The sequence below is a fragment of the Lepidochelys kempii genome, chromosome 7, assembly GCF_965140285.1.
Source record: "Lepidochelys kempii isolate rLepKem1 chromosome 7, rLepKem1.hap1, whole genome shotgun sequence".
In the NCBI taxonomy this organism is placed as follows: Eukaryota; Metazoa; Chordata; order Testudines; family Cheloniidae; genus Lepidochelys; species Lepidochelys kempii.
In genome coordinates this window covers 40269826-40286056 of record NC_136386.1, presented here as the reverse complement: position 1 = coordinate 40286056, position 16231 = coordinate 40269826, and the positions used below count along the sequence as shown (strand labels likewise).

Genomic DNA, 16231 nt, shown 5'->3' with positions numbered 1-16231 from the left:
CATTCCCAGGTGTTTCCATACCTGGCTTTTGGCTAAGAGGAGAAGGGAGTTGATATTCATAGACCTGAGTGATGGATTCTGTCCACTCCTCCGAATCCTCTCCACCTACCAACAAAAACTCTTCCAAAATAAACACAAAACTTAGTCTCTGTACACAACCAAGAGCCTACTTCTGCTCTCTGAATTCATATGCAACTGCCACTGAAGCCACTGGCAGCTGTGTATTTGAGAAAAATGAAGGTTCAGAGCATAGTCAATCTAACTTCTGCTTGCTTTTCAGTCTCTCTTTCTGCCAGGTAATCTTTCCTTAGGTAATATCAGGTTATTCCTTCAACCAATTTGTCCACTTCTGCAAGGGGGGGAGAGGGGATTATATGAGGCTTTTTTTGGGTGTGGGGGTTATAACTTTGCATAATGAAGCTTATTGAAGCAGCTCTGAATTATATTTACTGGTTCTTAATTGGCTGTCTGTTGCTAGCTCAGTTTTATGAGTTTAATTTTTTTTCTATAAGAAAATGGTGGTGATCTCCAGGCAATCCTCAGCTTGTCCCTGTGGATGGATGTGGTATGGGTGTGACAGAGCCAATCCCTAGTCTGATCTATATTTCATGGGTGGTTTATTTAAACAAAACAACTTGTGTAGCTCCTTGTGTATTTGCTATGTTTGCTGGGTACAGCGGAACTGCATCTGGTATTTCAATTTTCTGTGCCATAGTCCTAAAAATATAACATCAGGGTGACCAGATTTTCAAAGTGAAAAATGAGGAATCCAGCTACAGTGGGATAGAAGTCACAAGGAGAGGTTTGCTGGAAGTCAGGATGGCATAGCTGTGAAAGTTAGAACAGCTTCGGGGGGGGAGAAAAGGGGTAGCCTCTTTACCCTCCTCAGTCAGACAATGTCCCTCCTTTGCCTTCCACATCATTCCTTTCCTCTTTCAGAATAAACTAAGGAATATGTTACAGTAAAGGATAAGGGGAAGGAAACCACACGAGTACCTTTGCATCCCCTTCCACCCAGCCTTATCTCTTTGTGCTATTTTTTTCAGTACCATATCTACAGTCCAGCACTCTTTTTTTCCCCCTAAAATCTCCCCTGCTCAGAGCCCTACCTTGTTTGTCTTCTCCTTTTAATGCTTTACTCCTCCTGGGAGCAGCTATGTGAATAATTTAATGCTTGATTCACTTGTAAAACCAAAAATTAAAAAAGAAAATTGTTTCAAGTTGAATGCAATCTTTCATTTTGTTTGAATTTTTTCAACCTTTTAAAAAGTAAAATTGTAAAGGAAAAGTTTTGAATAAAATAATTAAAACTTTTCATTTAAAAAATGTTTCACTTTTTTCAGAATTTTGTTGTTGTTGTTTTTTTTTAATCTGAAACAATTCACTGAATTCAACGTGAATTTGTGAGATATTTTGGTTCGTCTGAATTGGCATTTTTTAGTGTGTCTTGGGGGGGAAGTTTTGTTGAAAAAAAAATTCACCCAGCTCTACTCCTGAGCATCCTGTTTGTAGATTTTCTATGCTTGTGTTCTTCCCGTTTCCTGATTTCTCTCTGCTTGTTTCTCCTCTTTCTCTCTCCCCACATTTCTTCAATCTACTGTCCCTTTCTAGCTCCTCTCCCCCATTCATTGGGAAACAGCTATTTTATACATAGGTCCAAGGGAGATGAGGAGAAGTAAGGGCGTTGGCCCGTATTCTAGTGTCATTGGCATTACTATACTAGTATATGTATTTATCGGTGACACTGACCGCTGCCCAGTTTTGACTTATTGTTTTTAGTGTGCTCCCCTTGTCTGTCCCAACTATTGTCTCTTTTTATACTTAAGAAAGTAAGTTCTTTGAAGTGTAGGGACAGTCTTTGTTTATAGATTTTTATGGTACCTAGCACTGACTATTATACACGACTTAAAAACAAGCATAGCTGTTAGTAAGGTAGCATATTAATGAAAATTAAGATTTTTTTTCTAAATGAGTCAGGATAAACCTGGTCAGCACTGTGCTGTGAGACGTTTCCATCCCATTACCTCAAATGCAATTTAGATACTGGTTTATTCCGTTTCATTCACATGGAACAATTGAAATCTTGTTATGGTGAGATGTTTGCTAATTTCTCCTGCAAGTCAATATTTGTTTTTCATAAATGACTTAGTTTTACATTGAATATATATTATGCAAGAAACTTTAATCCAGTCCAGTGTTACCAATTTATTCCATTGGTACTGCGTCTTAGATTTCATTTCCATCAATCATTCACAGCTTACTATTGAATGTGTTCATTTACAGCCGCCCTAGCCTCAGACCATATCTGTTATCACTAGGATGCTGTTAAAAAGACAGTTTGAGTGGAAAGATATTGAAGAAAAAATGCTAGAATTAACATTACATGATCTAGAACTCAATCAGTCATTTGATACAACATGTGAATGTCAAGTTGCATTTGTTTAGAGGAGTTTGTATGATAACTAATATGGTTTTAGGCTAGTTTGAGTATAGATAAATGAATTTATTCAGGACTGATCTGTAATTGATTGGGATTTAATCTAAACCATAACAGCAATGGATTAAACTGTTGACACTAGAGAAAGGTCTCTTCCACTATATAAATTCCAAACTAAAATAATACTTTTCCTTGTGTGTCTAATTCAGGATATGTCAGTTTATGGGCACCCTATTTAAAATAGCCTGAGTCTGATTTTCCAGAGGTCCTAAACTCCTGCCATCTGAAGCCTTCATTGACCACAATAGGGATTGGGTGCTCAGCACTTCTGAAAATGAGTCCCAAAGTGTTTTGAATGGAGGCTTCTTTTGCTGACTTGGACCTAGTGACACATAAGATGTCAAGTGGCAGAATGTAGGTCTCCCTACTTCAGCCCCATGCTAAAATCTGCTAAACAACAAATGCCTATAGTGTCCTTAAATGTCCCACCCAGCAATGTATTTGCTGAATCAAAGTGAGATGTAAACAAGTGTACCGAAAGAGAGCGCAAAAGCTCATGTAAATGCGGGGAAAATATATTTTCAGAAGAGAGATAAAGTGTTTCTTCCTCCCCCCCCATTTTTCCTCTGCAGATAGTAATTGTGCAGTTTGGTGGGAAACCTTTCAGCTGCTCTCCTCTACAGCTTGACCAGTGGATGTGGTGTGTATTTATTGGACTAGGAGAACTCGTCTGGGGTCAGGTAAGTGTCATGTAGCAGTGTATAGTTTTCTACTCATTTATTATGTTTTCACGAACGGATGGAAGGTCTAGTTTTGCGAACACTTTGTCATAAAGTAATTTGATTCATAAGAAGGTGTGTAGCATTGCCGCTCAACCATCTCTATCAGATCTGGCATTTCACTGGAAATAAACGACCCTTTCAAAAATACGTGGTTTTTCAGTACAGTACCACTATTGTTCCTTTAAACTTTTTGTTAATTTTCAGACTTTTTCTCCAATAGTGTGCAGTAATACAATGACTAAGTACTTCCTGAGTGAATTTGTGAAAGATGCTAGATCTATAGCCCTTAGAACTGTAGTCCTCTAGTCACAGGAAAAGTGTAGTAAGGGCAGTTGTAATATAAGCTTCCCCACTGAGTTGTCCCCAACTAATGTCACTTAAATATGTTCCAAAATGACAAGCACTAGGAGGTGGGTGAATAGTTCAGTGCATATGCTTATCCACTTATTTTCTGTGCTGAGATGGCTAGCAATGCTGCAATTAATGCCAATTACGTTTTGTGACATGGACTCTTCTCTCCTCTGAATCAGACTGAGATCCACCAGCTCATTTAGTGTAGCCCACTGCTGACCTTGATCCCGTACTTTCCATCCCATCCCTTCAGCTTGCTGAGGAAGAAAACTGGCAGCTGAACGATGGCGGCTTTCTGCAGAGCGTTCAGAACAGCTGATAATTCATGACGCATTTTAATCCAGGTGCCAGCGATAAGGTCTGCTACAACCTTTGGTGCCAAGAGTTAATAGAATTATATGTAGATGAGTACATCAAACATCTGCAAAAATCTAGAGGTAAAATAATTAACTCTATGATTAGCTGTCTGGAAGTGATGGCATAGACAACCACCAATCTAAGTAATTTGTAGATAGTGTTTGAAGGGAGAAGCAAGAGCATTTTCCTTCTAAAAATATTTTGTAAATATCAGCCAGTTGGTTTAATCTGATGCATTCCAAAGCTCGCCTCCTCCCAAACAAACAAAAGTCCCCAAGAGTATCTTACTGTCTCTGGAATAAAAATAAATCATAGGCAGGGATGACTTATCATTATCCAGAGAAGGGCATGAGTTCCAGCAGAGAGAGGAAAATTGCCCTTGCAATTAGTTAATTAATTGTGACACCCATTAAAGTGATTCTGGCTGAACTGTCTTCATGGACATAGAGCTTCTGGGTTGGATGACTACCGTATTCTGAAAAAAAAAAATTAAGCAAGACACCTTGGGCAGTGTGGCCACAAGTATTTTTGAAGAAAAGAACTCAATCTGGTGTCAGCAGATGCCTTCTGGCAATCATAGCTGAGTGCCATCGTTACTTGATCTTGCTGATGAAATTACCCCCAGGAGGCACTGAATCACAGTTGTTGGGAAAATCTGAATGTCAGTTGAATGGCAATTATTAAGAAAGGACTTGTCCTCAGGATCTTGGAAAATCTTCATTTTGGGAAAAAAAGTGGTGGTGATTATGCCATTTATTAAACCACTCAGTTCTGATTTGTGGTTTAAAACATTTAAAAGAGGGCAGGGGGTTGCTTCTGTATTTTGTTCTGTGTGCACTGTTACACAGATTACAACATAACCCTTTGAAGATTGATTAACAATTGTCTGATTTACACTCAAAGTTGAGAGTGTTTGCAGAGGTCACTATAAATGGCTAGGCACTTAAACTTGTAGAGTTAAAACTTCAATATCTGTAAAACTGTTACTGATTTTAGCCCACTGATTTGTTCGCTGAGCAGATTACCAGTTTAGTGTGTCAGATGTGTGAAGGGAAAACAAAAAAAGCAAGCGCTGAAACACAACAGCGCTATTGGGCAACCAGTAAACAGACTATTACAAACAAAATGAATGCATAATTTATTTAATAGATACCAAGCTCTTTTGACCTGTGACAAGGCTTCTCCTCTCTCCCTGCAACCTTTTAATGGGAAGCTTTTTGGCTCTCACCACATCCCCTAGAGAAGTCCGTTCTCACCTGCCCTGTTTAATTCAGGTTCAGCATAAAACACGTGTGTTTCCCTTTGCTTCACCCCAGTCTTCAGGAACTCCCCCCGGCCCCCAGGTATCTACCACATCCAGTCAGGATTTGTGGTTTGGGAGTTTAGACCAAGTGCTTCAGTTTTTGGGAGACCAACTTGAGACACTTTGAAAGGGCCCTACTTTCAAAAGGTGAGTGCTCTGCATTTTCTGAATGTTTGGCCCCTTTAAGGTGTCTCAAGTTGGGCTCCCAAAATCACTAGTTACTTTTGAAAATCTTGGCTCTAACTGTTAAATTCATAGTTTCCTGGGAAATGGTATTTGTTTCCTGAATCCACCTCTACTGGCCTGGACCTGACACTGCAGAGAGCTGGCTCCGTGGGTATCTGCCAAATTGAAAAATAAAACAAAGCATGGGCAGAGTGTGTCATCCCAGCTGAGAGGAGACACTCACTGGGCCCTGAAGTATCTGTACGCCCTGTCATACAGAGTCACTACAGAATACAGCAGGTTGTCACTATACGTACGATGCAGTCTTGCTAGGCCAAATATCACTTCGTCCTTTTCAGTTTTAATGAAACCCATACAATCCATTTAGCACAGGAGTACTGTAACTTTTTGAAAGCTGTTAAGTTATGGTGGCTCAACTCCTAGAGAGGCCAAATGAATCAGTAAGTATCTCAGTGATCCTGCGTGTCACTCACTTTCTCTCTCCCCACTGCTGCAGAGTGCTCACTATTTCACAGCCACTTCGTTAATTTTCAAGTTCATGTCAAACTTTTTAAACTGGCAACATTCACCTGGGCTTGAAATTAGGGAGATCAAGTTTGTCTAGTCAGGGGTTGGAAAACTGACTCCTAAAAGAAATAAGTTCAACCTCACGTTTCTTTTTTAACTCTGACTTTAAAGTTGTAGATCATTCAGTTCAGGAACATCTCCAGCAAGGTCCCTCCTGAAAGCATTCATCATCTCCATTCCATATCCATCCCAGCTCTCCCTACCACTGCTACATCCAAACCTGCAGAGGGCACCCCCACAAACATTTTGTTCCATTCCCCACCTTCCTACTACTCTTTGCCTCTACCTCATCCCATTTCTCAAGTGCCCAGATCTCTGGCAATTTCCTTCCTTTAAAGAACGATTATACAAGTCCAGTTGTGTGGCTTTGGTACTTCCATTTTAAGATCCTATTCAGCTAGGCATACACTGTGGTTTGATATGTCCTTGGCAGCATTGCATGCCACAGTACCCAGAAACTGAGTCTGGAGTCCCAGGATCCAGCAGCAAAGAAGAACTGGACCCTGCAACAGATCTCTGGATGGGGAGGTCATGGTCGCAAACTTGAGATGCCCTTCTTCATCCAGTCAGCAACCTTCTCAGCTGCCAAAGCTTCCCACAGCAAAGGCCTCCCACCTTTAGACTAAAGTTTGGCACCTGCAAAGGATTGTCCTAGTTATGATTTTTTTTCCCTTCTCAGGGAGGCCCTGTTTTTCATGCATCTCAACCTCTAGGACTTAATCAGCTCCTACTGAAACAGGAACAGAGCACAAACACTGACGCACTTTCATTCTAAATGGGTTTGACATTTAACTCTGTAGGATTACTTATTTTCAAGCTTTTCAAGTATTCTTTAAAGGAGCTGAAACAGAGGAGTTGGAGCTTCTATGACTGGTACTGCAGGGAGCCATATACAGGGAGTTATATAAATATAAAGCACTATTATAAACATGTTTACCTGGCATTCCTGGAGGATTACAAGTCTTACTGAAAAATTTTTCATTGCAGTGAGTAGATTATAATATCACTGATTAATACGGATTAAATTTTCAGTACCCTTTTGTTACGTGATTTTTCAGGTCATTGCAACCATCCCAACAAGTAGGCTAAAATTTTTAAAGGAAGCAGGGCGGCTCACTGAAAAAGAGGAAGTACCTGAAGAAGACATGAATGAAGATGTTGAAGAAATTGACCATGCAGAGAGAGAACTTCGACGTGGACAAATTCTCTGGTTCAGAGGGCTCAACAGAATCCAAACTCAGGTATGTTAAAAGGACAGATGTAGAATCTCTGGAAAACTATATACTGGATTTTCCATTCAGACAAGATAATATCACAAAGTAGAGCCATATACAGAATGTGTGAGATGGAAAGGAAGGTACTCCAGTAACTACATTTCCATTTCCTAATCAAGAATTCATAAAATAGTAAATCAGAGAAACTCAAAACGGTTTAGTTGCAAAACAGTAATATATGAATAAAATTAGAGACCTAAGAATGGGTTTCCTTGAAGACTGAGAGCTGATATGAATTTTCTATTTCACAGGTATAGCAACTGACAAAGAAAGTAAAATACTCCTATTTTAGAATTTTAACTGTTATATTAGTGAGCAAAAATGTTATGCAAATTCTTTTTTAAAAAATGCTTTATTTTGTTGGAAAATGTAGGCTTTTCACTGATTCGGATTTATGTTTGTGACCTCTACTTCTGTAATAATAAAACAACTTAAATTGATTGTGACATTGGTAAAGTACAAGGTTTGATTCTGATAAAAAATAAATCCCCTTTCTGCTCAGCAAAAACTTAAAATCTTTTTTGCATCAGAACATTCAGACATGTATTTTTAGCTGAATTGGAATGTACAGCTTTGCCTGTCACTCACGAAAAATGTGATCCTGTATTTATTTTAAGTAACAGGAAGTTAAAACATCCATCAAAAAGTTGAGATGTATTTGTTTATTTACTGTTATTTATGAACTTTAATATATCATTTACATATTTTAGAAATATTTCACTAAATATGCAAAAATGTACATGAAAATTACTTCTGTACATAGAGAAAATTAAGTTTATATGTATACTGACACCCTAAATATGCAAAGTAGATCAATTTACTAAATAACATGGCCACAAGTAAATAACATTTGTCTTAAGTAAGGATCCATATTTTTTTCTTAACAACATACATGGCCATTTTCATTGCAACAAAATAGCATGTTAACATAGTCTCAGCCACAACAGAGAGCAGCTTTGAAAAGACAAGTATGTGATCCCCATTATATCAGATTGGTTAGTTTATACAGGCCTTTAAAGGGAAATATGCAAATAATTAAGAACACTTTTTTCTAGTTTAAGGGGTCTTAAATGGAATTTTCATCTGAGATGCTTTTGTTGAGCTTTTTGAAATGTAGATATTTGCTTTATGTTATGACAGTGCTTTCCCCTTTTTCCATTTTAAACATTAACAAACCTTTCTGAAGAAAGATACATTTTTTTTAAAATTTTTAGGAAGTAGGGAATTAGTAGGTGCAAGGAGTAATGGCCGGTGCATCAGGTCTCTGCAGTGACACTATTGTGTTGCTGTTGTGGGAAAACAGAAAAATAAAGGTGGCATAAAGGTGCTACATAGATTTAAGGGTCAGATTAAATCCCAAATCTCCCAAGATAAGTAATTAAATACAGATCCCCAGCCTTGGGATTCTGTGTCCAGAGTACCTTGACTCAGGAGCACTCATCAAGAGAGAAAATCCAAACTGTTACAAGGACCCTGCAGATAAGAGTGACAAACGTGTGCCCAGGTGAGAACTATCGATTGCAAGAGTTATTCTCTAAACTTGCATTATTTTCTTCCTGGTGGCTGTAGGAGGAGTGTTGTCTGTTGGCATTTCTGTCAGGATGTCTTTCTGGTTGTGGTGAGTGTAAACAACAACAAAAAGCAAATTACACCCTTTCAGTTCCCCTTCTAGTTTGAGAGGTATCTTGTAGTTCTATATATCTTTGCCTTCATAATCCATGGATAAATTATTCTTCTTGTTCCCTATTTAAAACAAAATAAACATTAATTGTGTTTTCTTGCTAACCCCCATCTACTTTGTATCTTTTCTATTCTTAGTTGTAGAACTATCTTTAGTAGGATATATTGTTTCCTTTTCTACCAGTAGGTTTTTGTGATTTTTTCCCCTCCCCCTTATTTTGTTTATTCAGTGACTCTGATTTCACATTTATTTGACATCTGTGGAATGATATTGGAGAAAGGAAATGGGCCAACACATTTTAAAAAGGGCTCAAAATGCAATCACAAGATGTCCCTTGGAGAGTTTCTCATTTCACTATGCAGGTCAAATTAGTGCAAGACCAATTGTTGGCCTCTATTACCTTGAATTTGGTGCATTTTGATGCACCAAGTTTTTGTGCCCCATCCAAATGAATTCATACACTTGTACTGCATTTCCCAGGAAGCCATCTAAAGAAGAGTTGATGGAAGAAGATGAGGATGTCTCTAGCATCCTTGTGGAGCTGGAGGATTTGCAGGAATCCTCCGATGTCTAATGCACTTCTGGAGATGCAGAAGAAGAAGGTAGAGCATCTACTCCTTTTATATATAAAGAGGATGGCAGTGAGATTGGGAATTGGATGTAGAATCTTTCACCACTAGATTGCTGGTTCAAATCTGGACTAGGCCACTTTCCACCATCTGACATTTGTTCTGTGTTCAATGTGAATTAAAGTTTTGGTTATTTTCTGTTCAGTCGTTACTGGACAGGTAATCACATCACATGCACAAACAAAGCTTTATAAGTCCCAAGAAGGTTCACCATGAATCCAAATTTTTTTCCAGATAACTGTCAGACATCTTTGTTGCATCGCTCCAAAGAATATTCATCCAAACTCATGTTAGAGACATCAGTGCTAAGATATTTCTTTCTCTAAAAATAGAGCATTCAAACCTGGGCAAAAGGGAAACGATTTTACTGTTGCTTCCTCAAACCGAAAAATCAGGGGCATCTCTAGTTCATACTTGCAAAGATCTGAAATAATTTGTTTTAAAAGAAAGGAAGAATCTAAGTTAAGGAGTCTGGCTATGTGCACTTGATCTTGTCTTCACTACTTATGTTCACTAAGCTTTTTAGCCTTTGTATTGGTATACTTATCTGTGAATGGATATAGTCTCCTAATGGGGTAGTTGGATCATAAAATGAATACCATATAAGCTCTCATAAGTGACCCACTGTAGCTACATAAGATTTCATAAAGAAAAGGTAGTAATATGAACTTCCATAAAAACAGATTTTTTTCACCTATATCAATAATTCAGCAATATTTTTGCAGAGTCTTTTACAACTCTTGTGAGTGCAGGAAATCTTAATTCTAACAAACTGATGTAGTTAAAACAGGACTGATCAGACAGCAGAAGCAGCCTTAATGACCTCCTAAAAGCTAAAATAGTCTGTCTTCAGACAAATTGCAGGGTAGAAAATCCAGGTCAAGTCAGATAAAAAATATAATTAAAACATAATTTATGAGAAAGTTCTTCTGTAGTTCTTCCACACTTAAGGATGGACAAAAATTGTGGATTCTGAGGTTTTCCAAACCTCTAAAACTATTTTTCAGATTCCCAAAGCTGGGAGTCTATACCATTTTTTCCTGTCTCATAAGTCAAGTCAATGTTTATTTTTCTAGGGGTGATACAGTAATACTTTTCTTCCAAACAAGGCCATTTTGAGACTAAATGTCAATCAAGTGTAAAAATGCTCATATGCTATGGTGATTGCCACAGGAATAAATAAATAAAACATTAAAAAAATCCAAATTTTTCTAGTTAGAGGGGATCCTCTGCTACACATTAAAGATAGGAGAGTTCAACCCACCCTTGAAAAAGCTTATTTTGGAACAAGTAGATGCCATTACAGATATGAATAAGACATGTATACATCATTTTTTATTAGACTTCTTCTCTTATTTTCTGGGTGTGTTTTTTTTTTCAGTTTCTCCTTGGGCCAATGCAAATCCAGCAGCATGAAAGTCAAACTTTCCAAGTGGTTTTGAAATTTAAGCAAAATAAGTTTGCCCAACTCATCTTACGTCATTCCATCAGAGCATTTTATACCAAACATAAACTAGAAATTCAGAAATGTACAAGGTCCTAACTTGAGTAGAACCTACAGGATTGTTCTTATTCAAGGCAGAATAAAGCTTTTAGATTACCTAGCTGTCTTTTTTATTATTATTATTTTGACATTTGGACAGTGGATGTCTCTAGGAACGATGTACAATATAAACACTGTCCTTGTTGTTTATTTAGCTCTCTGGAAAGCTATGGGGAAGTCTTTTGTGTAAAAAGATATGGTAGCTAGGCTCAGAGAAATTATCTTAAAGTAACTACATAAAGGCCAAAATGTTCTTTTATTATGCAAAATTCCATACGCACTGATTGGCAGAGAGATGCAGCTACCTGAGACCCATTAACATTCATGACAGCATCCCAGCTTAAATCCCCATGCTGAAAAGGTAGTCCATTGTAAATATAAGAACACAAAAGCTTGGCTTATCAGTCCTGTGAGGGCTGTTCCAGAGTGGAAGTCTTTCAACCTGCTTTTTTAATATTTTTATTGTGTGCAGCTCACAAAGACAACTCTTGTGAATTCAGTTTTAAAAAGAGAACACTGAATGGATACAAAATAAGACAATATAAAAGTGACGTGACTTACGCTTACCTTTCTCTTCTTTACCGTTTTCATTTGCTCTAACAATGTCGAGTATTTTGCATCTTGAAAGAAAACATACTAACTTTTTTAACAGTAACTTTTCATTCTTGGTTGTTTCCTCTTTTTTGTCATAGGCATTCTGGACCAAATTCCTCCCTGTTTTGCATTTCATGTAGTCCTTATTGACTTCAGGCAGGACATGACCACGTATGTCAGCCTTTGGAATTCTGCAGGGGTAGTCATCTGTTAGATGTTCCTGTCGGTAGATTCAACAAAAAGAGATCTGTATTTAGTTACTTTCCTTAGGAGAAAGAGCAAATTACATACCTGTAATTCTTGTTCTCTGGAGACAATATTAAATACAGATCTGCCCTCATCTTTCCACCTGTGTTTATATTGGAGATCTTCTTTTTGGCTTATTATGTAGGCTCGTTGCAGGCATGTTTAAAGAAACTGGCGTCTGAAGGTTTAGAATTTACCATTGATATCTTCCCCAGTGGCATACACTTGGTGCTGTTAGTAGGGAGTCTTAAAAGCCTTTTGAATTGTCTCTGTTGGAGAGTGCTCCATGACCCTGGGTCACAACATGGAAAGCCAGGATCTGTATTTAATTCTGCCTTTGGAGAATGAACATTTCAGGTAAGTAATTTAGTGTTCCTTAATGTGTGATTAATGTTGTTTTGAGCCATAGATTGGTTTTCATATGCCAATCTGTACTGTAGCTAATGACTCACTCACAGCCCTTCTCCACTTACTGGTTCACCTGATGCCCTATTCTATAACTTTGCTATTTGTATCAGGCTTACAATCCAGAATCTGCCTGCAGAAGCAAATATGCACAGCAAAATGCCTTGATTTGTGTTTGCTTAATGCAGAGTTTTTAAGAACTAATAGAAAGTTTATATATTTTAATTTCATGCTAACACCTGGCTAGCTCTATTACACAGATTCATATGGGAAAACAATGGGTCAGTGACCATATCAACTGGTTGTTATTTGCATATGGAAATTTTCAATGCATATTGTGCTGCACTTGTAACACAATGATATTCCCCTAAAAACCTTTATTCCTCTGTATTACATAAGATCTGTATGTTTGTTTATGGAACGTCCATCCGAAAACCACTTGTAAAAAGTGACACTAGAAACCATAAATAAACAACTATCTCCCTAAGCGAGCTGAAGAGGGTAAAACTATTTCAGCAAATATGCAGCAATGTGCATATTCCTAAAATTGGTATTGTAGACTAACCATACCATTTTAATACTTCTGACTCTGAAAAACAACGAGGACTTGCATCCAGATTCATAGCAGATATCTAATCAGTAAAGATGCACCATTACCATCCTGGCTGATTAATCTAGCTCTCTCCAGTTAAAAGGAAAATGCTTGCTGTTTGGTTTTGGATGTACTGTTTTGAAGTTCCGTCCTCACTCTTTAAATGATGGGGAATCTGAAACGTATTGTACCTGAGGAGGCATAGTTGTATTCATTGGTGTGATATCTCAGGGCTTTCTTTACAATTTTAGGTCCACTTCTATGACCATGTGTTTTCAAATGGTGACATTATTACTAGCAACTTATGTTACTGAGCTAGAATAATGATACCCTTCGTTGTGTGGCCTACTTAGGCCATGCAAGAAATCAGGATTCCAGTGTCAATGATATTTTTTGTTCTTCGAAGTGAAAATGGGTTTATTCTTTGGGTTTGAAAAAAATACAATAGTTTTTTGTTTATAATTCTGTTTTTACAATGGTTTTATTGATTTACCTAAATCATGGAGTTCTCTCTGCACAGGAAGAAGAACATCAGAATGAGTTACTTTTGGTTAAAATGATCTTGTAGATATTTTATCAGCAAATGGCAAAAATAAAATGCTGCATGTTAAAATGAGATTTAAAACAACAACACTTTTTTCTGAAAACTGGCTGACAAAACACATGCCAATGTGTGCGGGGAAGCAGGTGTCATGACTCTAGCTTTGGGAGTCACCAGAAATTGGAGACTCAGGAATATAAAACCAGGGATGACAGCATCTTTAAAGAAGTGATGGGATGAATTCTCTTTTCATGTATACTAATACTACCCCATGGCATTGTGGTTATACTGGTATAACTGAAAGGAGAATTTGGTGCATTATCCCTAAAAGGGCTTTGTCTCTAATATTCATCATTCATTATCATCAGCTGTCAGAGGGAGTTTAGACCCTCTAAACTCAGAGCTCACTCTTTTGTAGGTTAAACTAATTAGGAAGTTCCTTAGTGCAAACTTCTCTATATTAATGACACAAATGCTTGCAAAGTACAAGACTGTATTTGTTACCAGATTTCATCTAAAAGCAGTTGTATTCTAATATAAAACATGAGGGAAAAGGAAAATTCAATTGTATAAAATGTTAAACATGTCCTCTGAGGCCAACAATAAGAGTATTCATAAAACCTACAATGTGTAATATTGACAGGCAGTATTGCAGGGCATATGGGAACATGCCTATATTTCCCTGTAATTTAAAATACAACATTGCAATCTGAAACACAAATAACTAGTAGTTCAAAAGCAACTTAGCTTTATTTTCTGAGTAATTCCTATCTGCTCTGCACCAAAAATAAAAACATTCTGCTTCAGAGAATTATTTTCTAATCAGCAATTACAAAATACAGTAATTCTGTACAATTGTGCCTAATTTATATGATCCTTCATTAATAATAATAATACAATTCAGAATAAATATCAAAGCATCTTGTAATTATATTGAGCTACTATGTTTGCAGCCTTGAAATTTCTAAACTGAAAAAGCAAATCCTCTTATTTTGAATAGTTTTTAGTATTTCTTTTTACTAGAGAGTTGGGTGACTGAATTTTGTTTCCCCTCTGGAAGAAAATCTAGATGGCAGTAATCAAGTAATATTTATTCTCAATAGAAAAGATGGAGATTATTATTATTATAAAATCATAGGACTGGAAGGGACCTCGAGAAGTCATCTAGTCCAGTCTCCTTCACTCAAGGCAGGACTAAGTGTTACTGACCAATGTCATCCGTGTATATCAATTGGTGTGTACATATATGTAGGATGGTTTAAATTTCAAAAATTATGGTCTAAATCCTGCATTAGTGTAAACTGGTGCAGCTTCCCTGAGCTCCATGGAGCTGCTTCAATTTACCCCAGGAAAGAATTTGGCCATATTTATTTCCACTTGTTAAAAGGAACACTCGTGACTTTGATTCATTATGGTTGCATGGTTGAGTATTTTTTTTAATTATTATTCCTGTCAGTTGTGCACCTGTGTCCATTCCTTAAGCAACTTGTCTCATTCTTTCCTCCATTACAGATCGAGGTAGTCAATACTTTCAAGAGTGGCACTTCCTTTCAGGGGGCTCTAAGGAGACAGTCCTCCGTCACAAGCCAGAACCAGGATGTAACCAATATTTCTAGCCCTAGTCACGTATCGTTATCCAATGCTCTTTCCTCTCCTACCAGCACATCTGCTGCTGCGGCTGGGCGTGAGTGTGTATTCTTAATGCATCAGATCTACAGAGATGCCAACTCACCTACTAGTCATTCAGGACTTATCTATATTGCCCTTTTTCCACTTATCAACTAATGCAAAACAAAGCAAAAACCCACACATAACTCCACCACCAATACACCTTTATAGCTGAATTACTTTGTATACTGTAGATACACTTCTTTGACCTTTTTATTACAGGTCCGAATTCAGATCAGTAGGATACCAGTTTCTGGTCACCCACTATGCAGTAAACATAGATTTCTCTAACAGTGAATTTTTTCTCTAACATATTTCCTCATCACGTTTGATGTATTTATGTGTATTACAAAAGGTTTCCTTAAAATCGTTCTGTTGTTGCCTCATGTTAACAAACATGATTACAGCTCTTTTGCTTAAAGAGAAAGTGTGTTAAGCTACATTTTATATTGTAGCAAGCATTAAAAAGCATATTTAAATATTTAGGGAACGATTCTACTGTCAGGTGCACATCAATCCAGGTGCACATCAATGCTTATTTTACAAATTAATTCCGTGACATTCTCAGTCCATTTCTTAGTGAAGAGCAGCTTTCCATGTGAACCAAACCCCACCCTTACAAGCTGGTACTGTCACTCTGGCTTTTTCCTATATTTACAACCACATGCAATAGGCACCCATCACATAGTCTGGTTGCCCTTACAGTGCTTAAAATTAGTCTCATCCTGCATTAAAGCTCCATTCCTGCAGTGTTCTGAATAGAAAATAAACCTCCAAAGAAATATTTTTAAAATCCCCCTTTGTCAGTCTTCTTCCTGAAAGCCTGAGAGAAAAGTTGGGCCTAGCAGCATGTCTGAATATTTAATAAATCTACATGCTGGCAGACCAAAGAGGGAAGTAAATTCCAAAGCCATGGGCCTCCACAGGAAAAAAAAACAACAAAAAACCCTCCCCCATTATTTATAAAAGGGTTCAAACTTGAGTGCCTCTGGTGATCTCATTTGTAGTAATACAGGAGTGATGCAATCTTAGGTAAGCGTTTAAGGCTTTGAAAGGTCAAAACTAGCAACTTGAT

At 37.5% G+C, this 16231-nt stretch overlaps 1 protein-coding gene across 8 annotated transcripts in view; it reads left to right on the top strand.

The window, feature by feature from the left end:
• ATP2B2 (ATPase plasma membrane Ca2+ transporting 2) overlaps positions 1–16231 on the top strand; it is a 422382-nt gene that overhangs the window by 390572 nt on the left and 15579 nt on the right. For 5 of the 8 annotated variants that reach the window (XM_078853700.1, XM_073352327.2, XM_073352326.2 and 2 more), the window contains 2 exons: positions 3070–3177; positions 7042–7224. In XM_078853700.1, the coding sequence (XP_078709826.1) occupies positions 3070–3177; positions 7042–7224 (291 nt within the window). Of the gene's footprint in view, positions 1–3069; positions 3178–7041; positions 7225–15000; positions 15173–16231 lie in introns of all 8 variants that reach the window. The other 3 variants (XM_073352329.2, XM_073352332.2, XM_073352333.2) reach the window with 1 other exon arrangement.